Source organism: Manacus vitellinus, unplaced genomic scaffold (assembly GCF_001715985.3).
Source record: "Manacus vitellinus isolate BGI_N305 unplaced genomic scaffold, ASM171598v3 scaffold_15_pilon, whole genome shotgun sequence".
Taxonomy (NCBI): Eukaryota; Metazoa; Chordata; class Aves; order Passeriformes; family Pipridae; genus Manacus; species Manacus vitellinus.
The window spans coordinates 17327637-17347909 of NW_021939122.1; the positions used below are offsets into that span (position 1 = coordinate 17327637).

Here is a 20273-nt window from a genome sequence, read left to right on the forward strand (position 1 = left end):
CTCAGCAGGGAATCAGTTGAATAAAATAATATTGTCTGTTAGAGTGGTCTGACATACATTTTTGCCTTCCCTGAAAGTTTGGCATTAAAAACAAACTCAGTTAGAGGAAAGTCCATCTGTACTTAGGTTACTTTTCCCCATTCCTCTATTTTTGCTTCACTTTTATTTGAAAGGATTTACCAATTAGTGATGGCAGCAGAAATGCAGAAAGTCCTGCCTTCACTGTCAAAGGTTAGATGAATTGTTATAAGAAGGTTTTCACATGTTCAAATCACTCATCTAGAAAACCATGGATCCAGGCTGGTGTTATACTGACTGTTTTCTTCAGGTGAGAAGCCTGAAGGTATACCCTTCCTTCAGGGACATACAAGTAAGCACAATAAAATTAAAGATATATATGTTCCCCTGCTGCCAGTTCCTTAGCTTTCTTAAGTTTGCGAGATACAGATAGAGTGCACAAGATGATACACATTGCTAAGCTTCAACAGAAGTTTATTTGTAAACTCCATCTTACAAAGGAGTGTTTCATTCACTAAAAAAATCCAAATCTGGAAATCTTACTGTAAACATGTACTCATTTACTTACATTTATTGTATTGAAAGAGAAAGCAAGAAATTATCACTCACTTGGTTGTAGACGTGAGAAAAATTATTTTTTAATGCATTTGTCAATAACTTCTATTTTGAACTTCCAGAAAATGTGGGGAGAAAAAAAGAGAGTGGAAGAAAATGGTTCAGTTTTTAAAGGATAATTGAGAGAGAGGTTGGGGAATAAGTGTTAATAGCAGGCCATCCAAAGGTCATTGAGCCTGATGAATTGAATACTTTTATATTGGAACAAACCATAGGACTTGTAGGCAATCTAGCAGGAACCTTCCTCCATTTGTCCTTGTAAATGGGAGCTGTGTCTTTGGAGTCATGCCAGAATGGAACTGCTCATTCATTATTACCACTTAAGGCAAATGGTCATAGCCCTGTGGCACATAAAATAATGAGTGTAGCTCCCATTTCCCAGATATGATGCATATATTATGCTTCACATATGGTCAAATGTGTGCTGGTTTTAGGAGAAGGTACAAAAATTACTACAATGAGTAAAGCTCTTAAGGAAGCAATTCAGCGAATAGGAAATTTTGTAATTGGAACCATAATCAGTGACTAATGCAGAGCAATAGGCATGTTAATAAAATAGGATAGGATTAAAAGACAAAACTAAATTTAATCAGAACCCAGCATACCTGCTCATGTGAATAATTTCAGATATGTTCTTAATCCTATTAGTTTCATCTTTTCCCTCCACTGAAAACTGAGTGTTTAAATAGTATCTTCCATTTGAATTGAAACAGGCTTCCCTAACTAGTAAGAACTTCACCTCATGTTATTCCTGATATACATTATGAAAGTGTTCTGCATGAAAGGTCTGGCAACAAATGGCATAATAACCAGCTGTTTTAATAAGATGGCATAAAAAGAATACCGATAGCAGGTGAATTTTATGCTGCTTCAGGTACTGTGTGCATGCAGCACTGGATGGACCCAGCATGGATTTTCCACCAGTGTGCTGTACAGATTCTGTCCAGAGAGAGGGGCCTCCTCCCTCCCATATCTCATGATGCCTTTTCTCTTGGGTGCAAACACAGCCATGTATCTTTTCCTGACAAGCTGGAAGGTTCTCTTGGATAACACCAGCACACAGCACAGGCTGGCATCGGGCCTTCCAGGACCAGTAGGTCAGACATACCTTACCCAAGATCACCACCTCCTTGAGTGCTGTTACTTCCATGAGGCTCCCAACACAGAGAATATAATATATATGATAATATATCAAAATAATTTGCTGTGGTTTAATTCACTGTTCTTTTTTATTATGCATATTTTATCATTTCATCATACATTATGCTGAAACAACTGAAATGCCTGACTCTAAAATTACATTGCCATTTTATTTTCAAGATATTTGAAGGTCACTTCTATAATTGTCAGGGAATTAGTAATTATTTGGATTTGAATGAATACTTATGAATACTTGTAGATTACAAAATATTTTGTACCTAGTAATTTTTGTATTAACCATTCTTTTGTGTGTTCTTGTAAATTGTGAAACCTGTGATGCATTAGATGGAATTTACAGATATTTTTATTTTATGTATTCATGCTTGGGGTTTTTTGCTGTGATATAAATAGAAATAAAAATACCAAAAAGGTATATGTGATTTGGGAAATCCCTGGGTTCTGGTGATTATTGATCCACAGCAGGTGGTTTCATCTGATTAGAAGTGCAGCTGAATGGGGAAGGGAAGCTATATGGAAACAGGTGTCTTTTTTTCATAAAGATTTTCAAGATTTAAAAAAAAAAAAAAAAATCATTTAGTCCCTGGGTCAAATCATCACAGGTGAGCGGTGTAGCTGGCCAAGAGTTCTCGGTGGAATTTATTTAGTTTCTCCCTATGGAAAGTTGTGCAGCTTATTGTTACTGAGAGTTGGGTATTGCTCTTCCATAGATCAGTGCCGTTAGCATTGAGCAGTAGGGTAAGTTTCTTGCCTTCATCCTCAGACTCTAAATGCAGTTATTTTTAATTCATTTTTTTTTTGTCTTCAGGTGTAAAACCCAAACATATTCTGAATTCTACCTGCATTTAACGTTCTACTTTGCCTCTGAAACAATTCAGAAAAAAATATTCCTCTTACATTCCTTTCTATCATGTTGTTGTAATTTACTATGTAATATAGTGTCTCATTTATGTGACAATCTTACATACAAGAAAAGGAAATTCTTTTAAGCTCTTCATTCGTAAATGGTCCTTTTCCCTTAGCTGTCTTTCAGAATTCCAAACCTTAAAGACACTTTCAGACATTAAACTATTTTTAGAAACCTAATCTATTTGAGTAGCAAACTGTTCTCTGAAGAATTTTGTTAGTGTTTTGTGATGTTTAGAAAAAACCTATGTCAAGAAGACCAATATTATTACTTGAGATGATTTTCTCCTTTCCAAGTACATGCAAGAGACTTCCTTTGGGATCAGACCCTCTTCTAAATTCTGTGGAAAGGATTGTAGGGCTGGAGTGTCTTTATGAACAAGACCATAAGTTGTATGCTGCAGTTACACTTGAAGCACAGGGTTGTTTCTATTTCTTGGAGATTTATTATTAAAATAATTATATTCAAAAAGTGTTGTATTTTTTTATAGTTGACCCTGCAAAGAATTCTCATGCTTGTGTGAGATCAGGAGTGGGCAAGGTCAGAATCTAGAACATCTGTTTTTCCACTTTTCCATTTTAGTACTACTGTTGATTATTTTCTTTATGGCATTGTAACAAAGGGTCTAGGAGATTATGTGCTTATTAATAAAAATCAGCACGTTAAGAATCACCAGTTGGAAGCTATTGAGGAGACCAGCAGAAATGCAAACATTACAGTACATTCTGCAACTTGTTAAATTATATGACATCCAATTTGGAAGGTATTTTTAATATTACTCACAAATAAAATAACGTTAAAAAACCCTTGCAAATTAAGTTTCTTAGAATAAAGTAATGAAAAGGTAGTCCAAGATATTAAATGATTCAGATTTCCTCTGGGAAAATATTTATATGAAATTTAATAGGCAGGGATTAGCTTTCTCTTTGTTTAATGAATCATTCTGTATATTTAATAGAAAACTATAATCTTGCTGGAGACTTCTGTGAAATAGCCAAGAAAACCAAAAGCAGGTTAATCATTTTCTATTGAGATACTTGGTGTTTTTAGAGTAATATTATATGACTGAATTTGACCACTCTGAATTTGTGTAGGATATTTCATCTCTCTGAAAAGATCTATATATCTTATCAATAAGAAACCTATTTCTTCAGCTTTTATTATGTGTACATCTTGTCAGCAGCATCAGTGTATTGTATTCAATTTAAATTTCACCTGGTGCCCTGAGTGGTTGATGAAGGGGAGCAATTGTTTCTGAAGTTCATCGAGCTGAGTAGCTGAGACAGTGCTGTACTTGTGTGCCATAGTCCTGGCTACAATTCCTGGCCCCAGAGCCTGGTTCCATGGTCTAGTTACAGCTGCATAATTTAGGAGCAGCCTCTCTAGAAAAGACAGCATAGCTCTGGATCCCCCCAGGTCCTCTGTGGTGTTGTGGAAATATATTAAATATTTTATGCTATGGGGATACTTTGGGTTGGGTTGTTGTTGTTGTTTCTTCTCTGTTATTATGGTGTTATTTTTGTTTTTGTTTGAAGAGTTAGTAGTGTATGTTGGAGGGGGACATATTTGGGAACACTTTCTGCAAGTCAGTGATCCTTGTGGTGGATGCTCAGCTGTTATCTTGGGGAGGGCCAGATCAAAACCAGATGAGGGAGGAAACTATCACTGAGGTTACAGGGATAAAGAGATTCAGTGCTTGGATCCAGCTGCCTGGCTCTCCTTTGTTCATACATGCCTGTGCTAAGTCCTACCATAGGCACTGACTTAAGGCATATGACTGGAGTTCCTTATTCAAGAGCCTGGTCACTCTCGTGTCTCCAGGAAGTAGCACATCCTAATTAACAACTATATAAAATAATTTCTATTTGCATGTATTTGTGCTACTAGTAATGAAACCCATGCTATTTGAATAAATATTTTAGATACGTTTTTATTAAAGTTATACAGTGTTTAATGGGAATGTTTGATTTTGTTTTTTTTTTCCCCCTGCAGCTGTGACTCTGAAAATAGGTATCTTGGAAATCCACTTAGGGGAACATGCTACTGTGAGTACTTGTATTTTTAATGTTACATACTAAAATGTTGGTTACAAATTGTGTGATAATTTTATTTCGTTGGAAGACCAAAATATTTTTCTTGAGATATTCTGAAGTTGAGCACATTGATATTTTGACTGGAAAATGAAATGCCCCATTGGGCTTCTCTTGCTTTGTCCACAGGAATATAAACTGAAGTCTTCTAAAAGTTGATTCCTTACAGCTGGTTTAGAGGGACTGACCAAGGCATGGGGTTATTCTCTGTATCTCAGCATATGTGAATGAAAGGAATAGAAATTGTGTCCTTGATTAAAAGACAGAATCTGTGGTAGGGAAATGCAAATAGGCTAAACAGCACTATTCCCTGGGGACATTATGAATGGTTTAACCAGTCTGCCTCCCAGGGACAGGATACACAGCTGCTCTCCACAGTATCATAAAATGATACTGTGTGTTGTCTCCATGTTCCTAATGTTGTGGAAAAGGTGCCTCTGGCACATTTACTTTAAAGCATTACAGTTTTGATAGTCATAGGGAAAGACCTGAAGGGATGAGAGTGGTTATTACCCATGTGCAGAAATCCCTTAGTGAGCTGTGCCAATTTTACTGTGCCAATATCAATGTTAAATAGTAATTTTAATCATCATAAAAACAGATGGGATGTTGGAGAACACTATTTTACCTTTTGTGACTTTTGCACATCCCATCTTAATGTCAGAAAATTGGATCCATTTGTCTATTGTTTCTGACATCATTCCTACTTCAAACTTGAATTTATACATAGAGACATATCACTGAACATATTTATAACATCTGTTCTGATTTTTGGCCTTGCTTTTTAACATTTCTTTTTAGAACATGCACAAAAGCTTTTCTTTAGAATATCTCTAAGGCATCATTTACCTAATAAAGTAATGTTTCTTGTCTTGACTAATCTATCTTTCTCACCCTAAATGCTTTGCATCTGCAAGGTACATTTTACAGAATAAAATAGACACATACTATCTTATGGATGCTGACCTATCTCTAGGCCTAAAACATTTATTCCTCTTGCCAGCTATTAAAGAAATTTGGTGTGGGTTGTTTTGATTTTTTTTTTCTCTCAGACAAGTTAAATTCAAATGTAATACTTTTAACTAGAACATGAATTTTAAATGTTGTAGACTAAGTTGAAAATTCTCCCTGGAGCTGTGTCCTAAAGATACTGTTGATCAATAAAATCGATTCCGTTTTTTGTTTTTTTTTGTTTTTTTCTTTTGATAAGAAATACTTCCTATTTCAAAACAGAAATTTCAGTATTTAGAAGAATAAATTTTTGTATTTATATAATATTTTTTCTATGTTTAAAGCAATATAATGAGTACATGAAAAGTTTGTGCTCTGATGATACTGCTGTTTTGGATATGTGTGTCAATGTTTATTTGTCCTTTAAAAATAAATGTTATTAAATTTAAGAGATGGAAAAGAAATGACAGTAATGAGATTTGTAGACCTGAGGCACCTCAATGAAAAACTGTATTTTTTTTGCTATCATGTTTCAGGCTGGGTCTATAAATCATGTTGGAGACAAATTGTACTATATTCAAGATGCCCCTTCACCTTTAACTCACTACTAGTATTTGTCTTCTGTCAGATTTCAAAATATTTTAAAGATCTTGTTGTTTTGAAATAATAAATTTTCATTTAATACTTTCAACCACTTAAGTACCACATATAAACAGTTTTCAGAGTGATTTTATCTGGAGGTAATAGGGAGCATGTGCTAATTAAAAATAATGGAATTCTACATTTCTTATATTTAGTGAATGGTGCATCATAGTAAGAAATAATCTGTTAATTTATGGATAACTGACTGACCTAAGATCTCAGTGACAATTGCTTAACAGCACGGTCCATTACCTGCTAAATCATATATTAAAAAATATTTACATCATAAAGAGATGCTCCAATTTCTTATCTATATAAGTATTTTAAAATATGACATTACAATGTTTCAGTTTTGTACAAGGCAGATGTTTGGATGATATTTTTTCTGTACTTATTTCACTATTTATTAGAAACTTTTTCTTTAGACACTTATATTGTTTTTTCACTTCTTGAAGTGAAGAATATTCTTATTTTTTACAACACAGGAATAATTGTTGCTCAAAAGGAAGGAAAATACTGGAGAAAAGTAAATTGTATATACTTATGAGCAGCATAAGATTATGAGAATTAAAAATTCTAGACACTTATGTTTCTACTACTTAGAATCGAAATCAGTGAATTTGATTAGGAATTCAGATAGTGATACTGATTCCAAAATAGGAATACAGATAGTGATTTGCTCTGTGGTTAGGATCTTCTGCAGGAAAGTTTTTAGTCCCATGCTTGAGTTTAGCCATTTTCAAGATGACCAGTTTTAAGCATTTAAATTTTCTTTTTTTTTTTTACTTGTGTAAATACTGCCCCAAATTGGAATGGCCTTCTAAGCAAAACCTTAGAATTCCTTACAATCCTGAGTGTATGGATAATTTCTGTGTGATACTGGATGACCTTGATTTCTCTTTAACAGCAGAATGTGGATTGAGTGATGCTTGTTGTCTCAGAGGAACTTGATGCAACTTGTGATACTGTGAATATCCACTGCCCTAGAAAAGTTCAACTGTTTTCGTATCTTCCATCTCTGCCCAGCTTACCTAGTCCTCTCCTCCCTCTTGCCTGTCAGTGCCATCCTCAAGCCTAGGAAGTGGGAACAGACAGGTGTTGGTGTAGGTACTGGTATTGACATCACTGGACTATTTAACATAGTAGATAAAAATACAGTTCACCAGTGGGGGAGCACAGATTGTTTTAGTTTCTTCCTTACTTGTTTCCTTTCATAGTGATGTAGAAGAGTAAGCAGAATATTTGTGCTGTACATGGATTGTGTTGTGATCAAAGAAGTGATCTGAACACGAACAAAAACACAGGAAAATTACAGATGGGTCTAGCATAGTCAGAAAGAATGAGATTTATGTAGGAGGGAACTTGCTGAAACATTGCAGGGACTTAACCTACCATGCCAAAAGGATCTACAGAGAGAGCAGCAACACCATCAAATCCTAGAGATAAGAGGAACAGTTTGATAAACATGAGATTTCATTCTCATATAGCATTTCAAAACATGGCAGAACTGTACACGAGTCATTCTTCTACTTTAAATTATCAAAACCTAATAGAAATAGGGTAGGAAATGCATCATAGGCAGGGCTTGCAGTAGTGTATTATCCAGATTGTGTGAAAATCGTTGTTCATGGCTTCTGTAAAATTGTTTTTATTTCATTCTTCATGACTTCACTGTATTACTGAAAATGCACAACAGAGAGAACAAACTTCTCTGAGAGTAAGAGAATGAGAATGAGCCTCGTAGATACAAAAATTAGAAAAATACTGCATGTATAAGAATATGTGAGCAGCTGCATGATGATCTATAGATTCTAGTACCCTGTTGTCAGAGGTGGCTGAACATGAATGCCAGGGGAAGAGTATAGCAAATGGACAAACATAGTAATTCTCTCTTCACATCCAACAATTTGCAGCTCAGAAACTTTGTGAGAGGAAGGACTTCTTGAGCTAAAAGTGTTCAGTGTGCCATTGTTTAGGAATATCAGAGGAAATCTTATGAAAGCTTTCTTATACATAATAAAAAGAATATGAATGCAAAAGAAAGCTTCGTGATTTAAGAAACTACGGGTTTTTTTGTCCATATAAATATTCTTGCAGGTTGAGTATGTCTGCTTCTGGACTGTATCTCTCTGTATTTCTGGTAGGGAGGCTCTGTATCCGTAGGCCTTTCTGTTGGAAGCCAATCTTGCTGTGAATGGTCGGAAGCTGATTCATTCCATATAAATGAATTCTGAGTGGAGGCCAGAGATGGTTGTGCAGCTGACTTATGCATGTACACAGACCATAAATATACCATTTTGTTGTGATGCATTTGTATTTGCTGCTGTTATTGTTCTTTGGTATCTCAGACACTGTGATGTATGACAGCGACACTGAGATAGCAAAGTGTGCATCCAAATGGCCGGATTAGTTCCTCTCACGTCAGCATTGGAAATACATTGCTGTCGAAATCAGAGCTCCTGGGTGCAAGGGAACATGCAGCAAAAGCAGATGGTTTTAGACAGATTGGGAGGAATCACTGGGACAAATGCCACTTCTGTGATTTTGACTTGGTTTGTATACCGACACAAAGCTTTAAATCATAAATGGAGATATAGTTAAACCGATGTTCTAGAGAAAATGAGAGTTTAAATTTACAATTCATGATTTCTTGCTATACAGAGGTTGATTTATAAGCTTGCTAACAATCACTTATTTTGAAAGGATATGATACTTCCCACAACAAACTTCTCTTAGATAACTGTATTTCTAGGGTCAAAAGCTTTCCAAAATGTCTGGTTTGTGTACATTATTTTGAGTGTCACCATTCCAACACTACATATCAAACAAGAAGTACAACTGATTCTAGTACTGCTGCATGCAGAACCATAAAAGCTTACGACAAATCAGTCCTATGAGTGTTAATCGTATTGTTTGCCTGCATAGATAGATTTTCCATATGAGCTGAGCACTCAAGATTTGCCCATTCTACTAAGAAAATTCCTAGCTAACACAATGAAGTTTAAAAAATGCACATGGATTTACATAACTTAGTTTCTTATTCCCTTTTATCCTTAAAAAAATGTTTAGAAGCATTTTTTTGCTTATTTCTGAGAACCACCATTAACAGTGAAGAGAGGGAACAAAGAGCTTCTCCATTTGGTCCTGTAGACTGGTTTTTCTTTTAAAATAGGCAGCAGTAGTGAGTTACAGGGCAGCACATTTTTAGGGCTTTCAGGCATTTGAGAAGATTTTCTCAGCAATGCACAGACAGAACGTTTTCAGAATGCAATAAAATTGCAATAAATTAAGAATTTTAATTAATCTAGTGCTCATCTTTGGGCTGGATGGACAGCATAGTGGGACTGGGACTATCTGTGAACTCAAGGAGAAATCAGGTGCCGCTTGTCTTTTGCATTCAGAAGTGCATTATATATCCAGGGTAACACTATAAAGTTTTCCATGCTGCAGTGCAAGCCCAACCCACTCTTAGGGATTAGAACCTGACCTTTGAGAAGGATTTGAGAATCCAGAAATTAATAGAGGTCAGGAGGGATGGGTCATTTGAGAAGAGATTTAAAACAGGCAGGGACTGAATGATTTGTAGCTTTTTATAGAGTTAAAACCTATTTATTGATCATATGCCTCTGATGCAGATATTTGCTGGATTTACAGGCTTTAAAAAAGAGGAGTCTGAATATCTGTACCTAAAAAGGCTGGAAGAATGTACAAATTTTATTGTAATTGTTTTCTTAGTTTCAAGACGTTTCCTTCCACAACTCTTTCTAATTTTTCTCTTAACTCAGTGTTTTATGAAATGTCATTTGTGGATGGCTTCACACAATGATTCATCAACCACTCTTTCGAATGTTTTTCTGGGATGAAGCAAGCAAAGGAGGAAGATGGAAGGTCTGTCTGCAGAAGCTTTAAGGGTCGGGTGTACCACAGCACACAGGCACCACTGAGCTTTTCTAGTCAATCTCATGGACACACAGGGAGGAAATAGAAAGCCAGAGAACACATTTCTAAGCTTAGTTTATATATAAAACTGTCCAACATAATTACTAGTGGGAAAAAATATTCATAGGGGTTTTTTTTCAAATTTTCATTGGATAAATTTTAGTAACTGCTCTTCTTCTACTTAAAGGAAACCACAGGAAAAATATGTGATCTACTAAATATTTTGCAACAACTTTTTGGGATTGACCCGAATAATTGGTTTATGGCTTTACCATGCCATTCTAAACACTGAGCCATAAAATCATATTGCTATCCTGTCTGTATTTATACCAAGGAAAAAAGTAATGGCATTATGAGCTACAAAGAAATTCCCTCAGTATGTCAGCAACTCACAAAGATGAAGAATGATACTTTCATGTGCAAAATTGGTGAAGAAGTATGAAATGTACATTCAGTAAAAACTCTCAAGATAATATCTGGTATCTGTGCAGGAAGCTGGGGACAAAGAAGGAAATTTTGCTTCTGGCTGAAGAGCCTCATAAGGATTCTAGTCCAGTCCTGAAGCTGTATTAGCCCCACTACTGCTGACACACCAGGATTTCAAAAAGAGAAAAGCAAAGGAAACTGCTAGTCCTTATTTATAGTCCTTACCATTTCTTAAAGTAAATTTGTATTGTAATTGAAAACTTTTAAATTATATTGTTAGGCAATGTATGTGGTGCCTGAAAAAAAAAACACCAAACACTGGTTTCTCTTCTATCTGCTTTATTTAAAATTTATCTTCCTTGCTAAAAATTAGGAAAAGAAGTCTAGTTACTTTTTGATATCTGGGCTTTGGACTAAAAGCTGTGTTACTCCTTTAGAGGTGTTATTATTTTTTTATCTTTCTGACCATTTTTTTTCAGTAGAAGTAACTAAAAGATGATTTGATAGAGGACAGATCATTAAATGATAATTTATGAAAACTTCTAGTGACTTTTTAGAAATATCATCTCAATACTTTCTCAGAGCAAAAGGATCAGATTATGCAGACTTATTTATGTTGTCAAAATACAGTTTAGGCTTAATCTGACCTACTGACATGATCTGATAGTTCATCTCACCAGTTTTCCTTATTATTGGAACTTTTTTTTCTTTCCTGGGCTTGTTCATAGTCAAAGTTTTAGTATAATCCAATTTTTAGTAGTACTTATGTTACGAATGTTATAATTTAATTAAAAAGGAGAATCAAAACTGTTAAAAGAAATCTCTATAATTACTATGCCAAGTTTTATTTTGTGGTCTAGCTGCCTTGCAGTAATCTGGCAAAATGAAGGAGCAGAAATCTTGGTCAGCCTTTTCACAGTAGAGTGGACATAAGCAAACATGAGGAACCTCTGTGAAGGGAACTGTTCTTGGGGCAGATGGGTACTTAAACTGGAATGAATCTTGGCTCTGGTTGCAGTCAGTTTGTGAGTGGCACACTGGGATCTACCATAAATCACTTTTTGGGCTGTTCCAACCCTACTGCTTGGAAATTTATTTTTGTGAATGGTGTCTTTATGCTTCCTTTTCCCCATCATTCTCCAGCTTTTGTGTCCCATGTAGGATACCCTGCTGAAGAGTTGTTGCTCCTGGATCCCAGGCAGGTGATCTCAGCAGCATTTAGCTCAGAGCCCATTCCAAGGTTGGATGTCCTCAGTGCTGTAACAGGACTCCCCACCAAGGAGACTGTTTAGAGCTCCATAGGGTCAAAGCTGCAATGGCTTCCCTAATATTTTTCATACTAAACTGACATGATACGTGTTTGGGGTTTTTTTTGCTCTTTAAATAATTTGCAGGTTTTTCCTTTTACAACCTCTGTGAGACTTTCAGATCTTACAGCCGAGGAACAGAGTTACAAGATGATTGTGTGTTAGTCAGGAAGTACAAAAATGGGCTAATAACTGTTGAAACATGTAATGCAACCTGTCAGCAAGAAGATACAATGTGATTTTTGAGCATGCTGAGTATGTGTAGGCAAACGTGCATCTGTGTATATGCATTCAAGGACATGAGATATTTCATCAAAAAATGGTAAAAAATTATCCAGTAAAATATGTACTAGAGGTACCATAAAGCACTAGGTGGCAGACTTGTTATACTTAGGGAAAAATGAAACTCAAGAACATTCCAAGGAGAGTGTTTCAGAAGATAAATAGCAAGTAGCACTATAAGTAAAACTGTTAGCAGGGATTTTCCAGATATTTAAAAATTATGTTGAAACTTAAGGGGCATAAACAATAAATCTTATCTATTGAAAGGGTGTTTGTTTTAGCTGAGTTGTGAGATGTGTACCAGCAGTTAGATGCTTCACTACTGATTTGAAGAATTCATGTTTCCTTTTGGGACAGTAGTAATTTAAACTAAATACATATTGTAATTGTAAAACTGTCATGCTTGATTTAAAATAATGAGTTCCACCAATTATATCTAACACTGATTGACTTTGATACAGACTGAAACAGTCTGTGTTATTTATAAATACTGTAGCAATAATGACTCACATTGTCTTTTGACATATGGGCTTATACAAAAAGAAATTATTTAAAAAAGAATTCTTCTTAGTGTTTAAAGAGTCTAGTGGAACAGATTATAGTTTAAATCAGAAAATTCTAGGATGGTTTGAGAAAAGATTAGCCTCAGCAAACCTACCAACTCAGAACTTATAAAGAGCAACAGACAAACAGAGTCTTTGCCCCGAGCTAAAATAACTGCACAAACCAACTGTCGCCTTCCAGAGAATTAAAACAAAAACAACACCAAGAATCTGAAGCTCCTAATAAAGTATTATGCTCTCACCCCAGGCTCTGTGTACTCATTTGCCAAATGCTAGGTTGGCTTGAAGCTTTGTTGGGCAGGCTAAAGAAACAGATTTGCTGCCAATCATTATCAGATTTTACTGGGAATTGGAGAATCTTTCCGTGTATGTATTTACTTCTCTCTCTTTTTTTATATATATATGGGATTTTCTTTGCTTAAAAACCCATACTTTTATTTGGAATGAAGATTATTTGCTTTCTCTGATAGCTTTTGCTCATATATCAGTGAATTTACTGATTGGCATCCCCTTACAGATACTACTTAATACCTTTTGCCAAAGTCGACAGTCAATTCAGTGACTATTTATTTAAATATGCTACCCTGTCTCAAAAGAAGATGGGCACTACCCTAGGCAGACTAGCTTTCTAACTGCTAAAGAAAAAAAATGCATATATTATAATGTATGCGGATAAATGTCTGAATGAGAGACCTGTTTCATAGGTTCCATAATAATTTTTATATTATTCTTTTTCTTGCAAAGTAAAATGTACTATTGCAGTATAATACCTATTAGTATAAAATATGACTATTTATAGAACTACAAATTTTGAAAAAGCTTGATGAGGCAAGAGCGAGAGAGACTCGATGGCTTGGAGACCTCCTCCAGAAGACATACTAGGGGACTCCAGGCCATGTGTGAAGCAGTGTTTTAAATGAGAAGGAAATGATGCAAGTATTTGCATATATACAACATTTTATTTTTGAGCTGGGGTTCATAGGGATGAATACTTTTTGAATCCTCATTCTGTCTATTCAATGTGCTCTGTGTGTGTGGTTCCCAAACATGTCCAAAAAGACAGGACCTGTCACTCCTCAAACACCTGGGAGGCCTTAGAGGTCTCCAAGACTGGAGTTGTGAGAATCAAACAGCATAGGAAAGGATCCATCAGTGTCCCTTTGCCTTCTGACAGTGAAGGGAAAATATTTGTGGTGGTTTTACAGTTGCATTGCTTCCCATGCTGACTTCCCAGGGAAAGACAATTCTTGATCAGTGGGAAACAGCTACAGTGAAATCTTGAACCAACTGAAACAGGGAAAAAACACACTCTGACTTCCATAAGTAAGTGGTTTATGATATGTGGGGGAATTTGTGTTGGTTCCTTGGACTGGGAGTTCTTGGTCAAACTGTTCCATCTCAGCTGGGGTGCTTTTCTCCACTGGCAAATACGAAGCACTTGAGGATAGTTTGGCCACTTGCATTATTACAGGCAGAACACCTGATGCAGAGGTCCAGTTAGTGTCAGACACACTGTTCAGGTGTCTGGTGTCCTGAACCACCTCGCGCTGACACCATATTTGTAAAAGTCAAGAGATAAGTCAGTCATGTTCTCAGCTTTAGAATTAGTGTTGTGGAGCCCTTACAGAGTATTTGAGGGACTCTTGTAGGATCATTTAAATAAATTGAGGGTCATTTCTATCTCAAGATGATGACAAAACCTTGGATTATATAAACTTTAAGAAAACTTATACTAGGTTATATGTGGACATTGTCAAATTCAACTCTCTGACTGGATAACTCAACTTCATTTCAATATATGGTAAAGTAACCTATGAGTCCTTGATATTAATTTATTGTCACTTTTTCTTAGCTTGAATTGTGAATATTGTTTTAAAAGATGTTCCAGAAATATAACCCATTGGCAGCAAAGTGTAGTTTGGTAGTCACTTAATACAAAGGGTAATGCCGACATGAAATGGAAAAGCAAACTGTGTAAGGTCAAAAAGCAGTGGTGTACAAGAGCAAAATAGATACAATAGCAAACTAGACATTAAGGGAAAGTTGAAAAATGCATCTGTCAAAGAGTATGAAGATACACTGGTAAAGAAGTAATATATATGTATTTGATTTGTCTTTTTATGTTATAGGGAAATAAATATACTTTACTGTGTTAGCCCTTAAGAAAATGCCACGGCCATCAGAATAATTTTGTAAAAATGACAAGCTATGCAAAATGTGGAAAGAAAAGTCTTAAAAGGGCAATAATATCACTTTTTTTTTTCATCAATGAAATGAGTATTTTAGAATTCTACTCTTGTTGAATAGAAATAGGTACTGCTTCTGTAAGTGTTTCTGAAAATATGGCTAGACCGACTTTAAAGTATTAGAGGCTTTCATGGTGATTTCAATGGGTAATGAAAGAGAAGATGGAGAGGTCATTATTAGAATGAACAACAGACTAAATGGAGGAAAGAGAAAAATGAAAATATTCTAAGGAAGACAATGTATGACTACATCACACAAACATGTCACTTCATGTTTATAGGCAAGGATTGCATACCACCATCTATAGCCTGTGAAGGTCAGTTGTAGATGATATGAACAATCAGTGCTTTTGAAATACTAAGAACAAACAGACTGTCAGTGTTCACTACTGCTTGCTGTTCCTTTTTACATGCTAATTCAGTTTCTAGAAAAGCTGTGTCAAAACGTTCGTGCCTGATACCTATCAAAAAGTAGTGGCATATCTCAATTAGTCTGTATTAAGCTAATCATCTGGAAAAAAAAAACCTAACAAACTCAAAACAATAAAAGAGGAATAGATTTATTCTATTTGCACTTTTAAGTTAGCAGTACTTTCTCTACATGGCCAAAAAACGTCATGAATTAATGAAAACACAGCTGTATCTAGTTCCCACTTTAGAGAAAATAGTGCTAGGAAAGTATAATATTTCTTTTATTGTCTGGCAGCTGTTTGAGTTGGAAATTGAGTTTTCCAAGTCACTTTCAGAAAGGTGTCAGCGAGCCCTGTTGTAGTGGCCAGTGTGTTCCCTCTCTGAGCCAAATAATAAATCTCTGAAGAATGAGTGACTACATTGGAGTTGAGGAGAACAGCCTTTGAGGCTCCATTTTTCCTTCCTCACTTATTTGCTTATTTTAACCGATCTGCTTATTACTTTATGTGCCTGACTGCCAGTCCTAAGAGCCGAATTCGTAGGAAGTGGGGGAAGGTTTCTTTTTTCTCGTTTGTCACTCTATATTTTATTCCATACTAAGGGTTGAGGTATTTCCTCCTATCTGTTTTAAAGGCTGGAAACTGGATTGGGAAATATTACAGATATGGAATCTCATTTGTGAAAGTTTGCAATTTTAATATTCTATCAGTATTTTTTGCTGAATTGGCACTCAGTTCTTAGCCTGATCAATGTAATTAATGAGTGTAAATGTTATTGAAATCAAGAGATTTTACTTTACGCAACCCTGATGGTGTTTGAAAAGACAAAGTGCTTGTATTATATCTTCTTTTCAAAGTTGTAATGCAAAGGTACAGAGATTTAGCATGTTATATTTTTTACAGTGCAATTACCAGTTGCAATTTGCAACTTTACAGTGGAGGATACTGCTCAGTGAAGTATACAACATTATTTCTGTCCAGTATGAAGTGCAATTCTCCTCAAAGGGTTCTGGATTTATTTGCTATAAGAGATTTTAGTTCTCAGAACTAACATGTTAATGTGGTTTGAGAAACAGCAAAAAATATCAGCAAAGTTGAAACATCTCAACTTCAAGTTATATTGTGTAGTTCATACAGGCCACATGGAGTCAAGCAACATGAGGTATGTTCTGGCATTTGGGCTGCAGATTTAAGGTTTCTTAAGCAAAGTTCAGCTAAATAATAAGAAAAAGGGTGGAAGAGAATTTTGAAAAAGTTGAAATATTACAGGAGCACCTTATCTGTGTATATTTACAGTCAATTTACAAAGTGAATGTTCTGTCTCCTTTTAAGGCCTGATTAACCAGAAGTCGCTTATTTAATTGTGGATATCTGTGTTCAGTTATTTGAGCATCAGAATAAAAGCTCTGCTAATAATCCACATAGAAGTTATTGTGGGGCTTACTTCTGGCTATTCTGAATTTATAGCAAATACATGGTATTTATACTTTTGCCATGCCCATATTATGGGCATTGATCCATGTATAAATGAAATTTTTTAATAAATTTATTTATGAAAGAGAATGAAGTACATTTCTTTAGGGATTATACAATAAACTGAGCATTATAAGAGCAAGATTTAAAATAACATGAAGATCTGACTGCTCTCATTTACTGTATGACAAGAAACATCTCTTTTTGGCAATAATACATGAACTCAAACAATAATTTAATGTTGTTGTTTCTTAGATGTGCCACTTCTGTTGTCAGAACAAAGAGATCAGAGATCTCTTCAGTGCGTATAGACTATATAAACTAAAGAAAAAATTAGAATCAGGTTAGTGAATATTGATGCTAGTTTATTGAAAAATGATATTGCATGGTAGAGTTGTAATATTAATGAGTGTTATAAAGGTGGTGATGCATTTAGATCACTCTGAAGAAATTTGAATTTCTTCCGTAATAATTTTAATGAGATTTGGTCTTCTTGGTTTTGTTTTGTTTGCATTTTTCTCCCACTTTTCTAACACTTCAAGAATATTACAAGAGTTAAGGTATTACAAAGATTGTCCCTTGTGACAAAAGTACCTTTAATGAACATTCCTTACTATCAAGTAATAGCACTTATACTTTTGATGAATAATAGTGGCTGTGCCATGAGTTTTGAAATGCTCCATCATTGGAGACATCTCGACTTTTTCCTAAACTTGATGTTTAAGTTGGTGCACTCACTTTGCTTTGTTGTTGCTTCTTATACAAGTATTTTGCTCATAATATTCCAGTCACTATTTTCCAGACTTTGTTTACAGACCAGGGTCTTGAGCAGAGCTTGAAAAGGGCCTGTAGCTTTTCAAAGAAACCTCATCAGTTGTTCCAATGTTTTCAGTTAAGAGTTTGATGTAATATCTAGGGGGGGAAAAAGAGAGATCTGGCTGTAGTCTGTGATTTAAAAACTTTAGGAACATCATCTTGAGACCGCATGCTTAAAACACCTCAGGTTATTATATATGTACCTCAGTTTTTAGATCTCAGCAACTAGTCTACCCTTGACTATCATAACATTTTCATACCTACATATTTGCTTCTGTGACAGTTATGGTGAGATACATCTTGCTTAACTAGCTTTTCAACACTTACATGTCCAAACTTAATTAACTTCTATATTCATTAAAGAGAATCAAGAGTTACTCTTCTGAACACAGTGCATACCTGTCTTAGATGTCACTCATCTTCTGAAAATTTTAGTCAATATAGAGTAAAAATAGACAGCTAGCAAAATTTAGCTGAATAAAATTCTAGTACAGGTCATATTTTTCTGTATCTGGCCCTCCCTTGGGATCAAAACTGACAACTTATTAGACTTTTCTAAATAGCAGTTGAAAATTTCATAAGATAAAAGATTTCTGTTTAAAATAAAATTTAGTTACCCAATTTGCTGATAATGACACTAATCCCTTTGTCTTTCTGTGAGCTTTTTAGCCTAGTACATTTTTCTAGGGTACAGTAAAAGAAGCATTGAATTCCTGTTGCTTATGTTTTTAAAGATTTTGAACTTAAGCAAAATTCATTCTCACATGCTCTTTCTTTAAATGGCAAAAAGGCATATAAATAGTAAGTACTGGGGTATTTTGAAGCTCATTGAGCTCGGATTACATTTAGAAAAATGAAAGTTTTTAGTAAAGACTTCATAGTAAATGACTTTTTGTTTTATCACAATGAACAAGTAATGTCAGTCACCAACATATTCAATATAACAATGGAAATGAGGCAGTGGATACAGAAGACAGGAATGAATCAGACAACTGCTCTGAAAGTTCAAAATAATTATGCTGACTCAAAATAGGTCTGATGGTAACCCCCTGACTTTGGTGTAATACAAGCAGAATTTCTTTTGGTCACAAATGAATATGACTTATAGCATTTGATAATGGAGCTTGTTTTCAAAAGCAGCATTTGTTCTGATAGAGAGGAATATGAATAGTTCTGTTCTCAACAGACTCTTGCTGCATATACAGAACAATCACTAGAAAGAGTAGGAGAGAGACAAACTGCCTGTGCAATGAAGAGGTGAGAGTATGAGTTTTAGAATCAGCATGAATAGACAGATCCTTTAATAGAAAACTGTGGGAAGATTGACTGTGATGAGTCTGAAGTTGCAATCATGAGGGAGGTTCTTACAACTTTAAGTGATTTCAAGAAGTAGAAATAGAACAGCACTAGATTTTGAGGTTTCTATTCACAAAATAGATCTTATTAGTTATCAGAAAAAAAAGTGAAAAAATCCCACTTTAGTCACCGATTGGGTAAAGATCATGTGATTCTCACCTAACATTTATAAAATATGAATATTAGATTGTAACTGGGATTGAGACTATGTCGTGGGTTGTTCTGGTTTCATGCTCTGTTTGTATGGCTGGCTGGCATACATTGCACTACTTTTGACTAAGAATTTTTGCTGAACTTTAAATTTGGAACTAAAATGAATAGATATAGTTCTCAGAAATTCTATGTACGTATGAAAATCTTTTCTCATTTTGTTCAGTTTTAGAAATGTGTTTTAAGAAACTACATGACAGGAGCCATGGGAGAATGGCCAGTGACCAAAGCTAGAAAAGCCATGACTGTGCCCAATTATGTATGTGCTTGCTCTCTTTCTGGGAACCCAGGATCATTCTTCCCTCTTTCTGAGAGATGATGTGAACTGGGATGATTTCTTGGAATGATTTGGTCAAAGGCAAAAGCTAGCTCAGAAGTAAAATGGTTCTCTAGAATTTACTCCAGCCTGATTCTTAAATTACTTAATAGACCCCCTTTGTTGAAATATACTATATAGTCAGTGAGTGCAGGAAAGTGGAAGAATTAAGGTTGCTGTCACAATAATTTTTTATTTGCTTCTTTCCTAGGCCATGATTGTACAGCTTTGAATAGCATGGGTGAATACTAGATCCCAAGGAACTTTTCCTCTACAATGCACTGAATGAATTTTTTAGGAAATTAATCAGGGATAATGTAATGGAAAGATGAATGTATGTTCCTTTCCTGTTTGTTGTGGAAAGAATTACAATGAATGATGGAAGGAACTGTAAAATAACAATGTTCATGTGTAGTATTATATAATTCAAAGTAGTAAGAAAAATCAAACTCCAAGTATTTCAAATTGGCTGCTCGTGTTTAATGGATGGTTTTGTCCTTGGTCTCTTTGTTTCATTTTCTGTCCTGTAGATACTAATAATACCTTCT

The 20273-nt window shown here is 35.1% G+C and overlaps 1 protein-coding gene across 5 annotated transcripts in view; it reads left to right on the forward strand.

Annotated features, from left to right (window-relative positions):
* Positions 1 to 20273, forward strand: part of ATRNL1 (attractin like 1) — a 464278-nt gene that overhangs the window by 162259 nt on the left and 281746 nt on the right. For all 5 annotated transcript variants that reach the window (XM_029958558.1, XM_029958557.1, XM_029958556.1 and 2 more), the window contains exon 21: positions 4691 to 4743. In XM_029958558.1, coding sequence (XP_029814418.1) covers positions 4691 to 4743 — 53 coding nt within the window. The remainder of the gene's footprint in view (positions 1 to 4690; positions 4744 to 20273) is intronic.